Source organism: Calidris pugnax, unplaced genomic scaffold (assembly GCF_001431845.1).
Source record: "Calidris pugnax isolate Ruff unplaced genomic scaffold, ASM143184v1 scaffold299, whole genome shotgun sequence".
In the NCBI taxonomy this organism is placed as follows: domain Eukaryota; kingdom Metazoa; phylum Chordata; class Aves; order Charadriiformes; family Scolopacidae; genus Calidris; species Calidris pugnax.
The window spans coordinates 341-3,991 of record NW_015091008.1 but is presented as its reverse complement, the minus strand read 5'-3'; the positions used below and the strand labels follow the sequence as shown (position 1 = coordinate 3,991).

The 3,651-nt window shown below is 64.0% G+C and overlaps 1 protein-coding gene across 1 annotated transcript; it reads right to left on the bottom strand.

Annotated features, from left to right (window-relative positions):
* Positions 1 to 204: 204 nt before the first annotated feature.
* LOC106895950 (retinol dehydrogenase 8-like) lies at positions 205 to 3,576 on the bottom strand. Its single transcript, XM_014955631.1, has 6 exons — positions 3,455 to 3,576; positions 3,185 to 3,346; positions 2,105 to 2,284; positions 1,930 to 2,023; positions 1,670 to 1,853; positions 205 to 484 (listed from the first exon to the last, which is right to left on the bottom strand). Exons 1-6 carry the CDS (start codon positions 3,549 to 3,551, stop codon positions 245 to 247), a joined length of 957 nt encoding a protein of 318 aa, XP_014811117.1. The 5' UTR covers positions 3,552 to 3,576; the 3' UTR covers positions 205 to 244.
* Positions 3,577 to 3,651: the final 75 nt, after the last annotated feature.

The window sequence follows — 3,651 nt, the reverse complement described above, 5'->3', positions numbered from 1 at the left end:
CCGCTGCGCTCTGGGAGGAAGCCGCTCTGCTTTTTTTTTCACCCGGCGCTGGTTAAAAATACCACTCCCGATTTTAATAGAGCGGCGGCGGCTGCTATTTCGAGCCGGGAGCAGGAAACGAAACCCTGCTCAGGTCCCAGCCCCGCTGCCCCCCCAACCACCACCACCATCATCAACCTCCCCCCCAACCCCGGGGGTCTCGCCTCCGCCAGTGCCCTGGGGGTGTTGGTAGCCCCCGGGGGGGCTATTTGAAGCCCAGGAGGCGGGCGCCCTCCTTCACCTTCTGTGCCTTCCAGCGCAGCAGGCGGATGGCGCGCAGGCTGAGCCGCAGCACCGCGTCGTACTTGAAGACCAGTTTGTAGAAGGCGTCGGTCATGAGGGCGCCGCTGGGGTCGGCGTGTTTGAGGGCGGCCATGGGCGTGTAGGCCACGTTGGTCTGGTGCCGGAAAGGCGGCCGGGCGGCCTCGATCACCCGCAGCGTGTGCTGCACGTGGGGATGGTATTGTCACCTCCCTTTCCAGGCCCGTCTCCTCTCCTTGTCCCCATCCCACCTGCATCCCCCTCCCCATCCCATTCCCGTCTTCGGATGCATCCCTATCCCAACCCTTTCCCATCCCCTTTCTCATCCCAACCCCTTCCTCATCCCAGCCCCTTCCCATCCCCATTTTCATCCCAACCCCTGTCCCATCCCCATTTTCATCCCAACCCTTTCTCATCCCCATTCTCATCCCAACCCCTTCTCATCCCCATTTTCATTCCAACCCCTTTCCCATCCCCATTTTCATCCCAACCCCTGTCCCATCCCCTTTCTCATCCCAGCCCCTTCCCATCCCCGTTCTCATCCCAGCCCCTTCCCATCCCCGTTCTCATCCCAGCCCCTTCCCATCCCCGTTCTCATCCCAGCCCCTTCCCATCCCCGTTCTCATCCCAGCCCCTTCCCATCCCCGTTCTCATCCCAGCCCCTTCCCATCCCCGTTCTCATCCCAGCCCCTTCCCATCCCCGTTCTCATCCCAGCCCCTTCCCATCCCCGTTCTCATCCCAGCCCCTTCCCATCCCCTTTCTCATCCCAGCCCCTTTCCCATCCCCTTTCTCACCCCAACCCCTTTCCCATCCCCAACTGCATCTCCATCTCCATCCCACTTCATTGCATCCTTGACCCCATCCCATCACTCCTCATCCCCACCTTTTTCACATCCTCATTCCCAGCCTCATTCCCATTCCCATCCCAACCCCTTTCCATCCCTGTCTTCATCCCCTAAATCACTTCCTTAACCCCACCCCATCCTGTTCCCATTCCCACCCTCTTCCCATCCTCACTCCTATTCCATTCCTATTCCCATCCTCATTCCTATCCCATCCCTTCCCCATTCCCATCCCCATTCCCTTCCCATCCCCATCCCCATCCTCATCCTCATCCTCATCCTCATCCTCATCCTCATCGTCTCCATTCCCAGCCGGGCTCAGCCCCATCAGGATGGAGCTCAGTGTGGGGAGGAAGGAGTTATGAGGGCAGGACCACTGCCCCACCACCAGCTGGGGGTCACTGCTCCTCGTTAGGGCTAATTGGAGCTTCTCTAAACAGCCCAGCCCAACCAGGGGCTGCCAGGCTGGGGTGGGGGGGGTGGGAAGAGGGCATCACCCAGCCTGGTGGGGCCACCCGTCTGTCACCTCCGCGATGTCCTCGGGGGTCTGGCCCAGGCTGGCGAAGACATCCTTGGAGTTCCTCAGGTAGAGGTTGGTGAAGATGTCGGCTGTCTCGGGGTCGGTCCTCGAGTAGTCGGCACGTTCAGCTTCCTCATACACCTTCGCCTCGAACTCCGTCGTCACCGGCCCCGGCTCCACCAGGCTGATCCTGCTCAGGGGGGGAAAAGGGGACGCTGGGGACTCCAGCACAACCCAAACCCACCCCCAGCCCCCCCGGCACTCACGCCACGTTGAAGCGCAGCGCCTGCACCACCAGGCTCTCACAGAAACCCTCCACCGCGAACTTGGAGGCCGCGTAGATGTCGTTGAAGACGATGCCTGGATGGGGTGGAGGGTCCCCGTCAGGGCTTGGGGGGGTGGAATTGGTCCCACCAAGGCACCCCGACCCCCAACCCGTACCCTGCAGGCCCATGATGCTGCTGATGACCACGATGTGGCCCCCGCGGCGCCGCTTCATGTCGGGCAGCACCTCCTTGACCAGGCGGACGAGGCCGAAGAAGTTGGTGTCCATGAGGCTCTGCATGGCCGCCAGGCTCTGGCACTCCAGGGGACCCGCCATGCCCACCCCGGCGTTGCTGACTGCGGGGACGGGGTGTCAGCAGGGGGGTCCTCTGTCCTGGGGGGTCCTGTACCCCGTGTTCAGAGGGTCCTCGATGAACGGAAGGTCCCCAGCATGGGATGCCCTGGGTGTGGAGGGTCCCTGGTGCAGGGGGTGTCCCCAGCACAGAGGGTCCCTGGTGCAGGTTGTCACTTGCACAGAGGGGTCCTCGGTACGTGGGGGTCAGGGGGTCCCTGGTGCATAGGGTGTCCCTGTCACAGTGGGTCCCCAGTACATGGGGTCTGGGGGGTCCCTGGTGCATGGGGTGTCCCTGACACAGAGGGTTCCCAGTGAATGGGATCTGGGGGTCCCTTGTGCATGGGGTGTCCCTGTCACAGAGGGTCACCAGTGCATGGGGTCTGGGGGGTCCCTGGTGCATGGGGTGTCCCTGACACAGAGGGTTCCCAGTGAATGGGATCTGGGGGTCCCTTGTGCATGGGGTGTCCCTGTCACAGAGGGTCACCAGTGCATGGGGTCTGGGGGGTCCCTGGTGCATGGGGTGTCCCTGTCAAAGTGGGTCCCCAGTGCATGGGGTTTGGGGGGTCCCTGGTGCACGGGGTGTCCCTGTCAAAGTGGGTTCCCAGTACATGGGGTCTGGGGGTCCCTTGTGCATGGGGTGTCCCTGACACTCAGTGCCCCCACCCTGAGGGTCCAAGCTTGACATGGACAGTCAACATGGACTCCCCAACACGGAGGGTCCCCACCATGGTCCAAGCTTGACATGGACAGTCCCCAGTGCATGGGGTGTCCCTGGTGCAAAGGGGGGGTCCCCAGAATGGAGGAGGGTCCCCAGAATGGAGGGGACTCCCCAGCACGGGGGTTCCCCAGCGCATGGGACCAGGGGGACGCGGTGGGAGGGGAGGGGGGGTCCCGGGGCTCACCCAGGACGTCGACGTGGCGCCCGGGGATGCTGTCGAGGCAGGCGCGGATGGAGCCCTCATCACAGACATCCAACTGCTTGATCTCCAGCGTCCGGCCCAAGGCCGGCCCCGCCGCCGCCGCCAGCGCCCCGCTCCTGCCCACGTTCCTCATGGTGGCGATCACTGGGGGCACAGGAGGCTCAGCCCCCGCGTTGGGGTCTCCCCCCCGCCCTGGGAATGATGGGGATCCCCAGAATAGGGGGGGGGATCTCCCCCCACCCCCCCGCTCACCTCGGAAGCGGCGCCGCTTGTCCTGTGCCAGCCGGACGGCCAGCGCCAGCCCGATGCCCGAGGAGCAGCCGGTGATCAGCACCGTCTTGGGAGCCATGGCACAGCCACATCCCTGCTCCCCGGCCCCCCCAGCCTTTAATAGTAATTAGCCCAGCCCCCCCCACCAAATCCAGGCCGTTAATCCCCCCCCCCTCCTG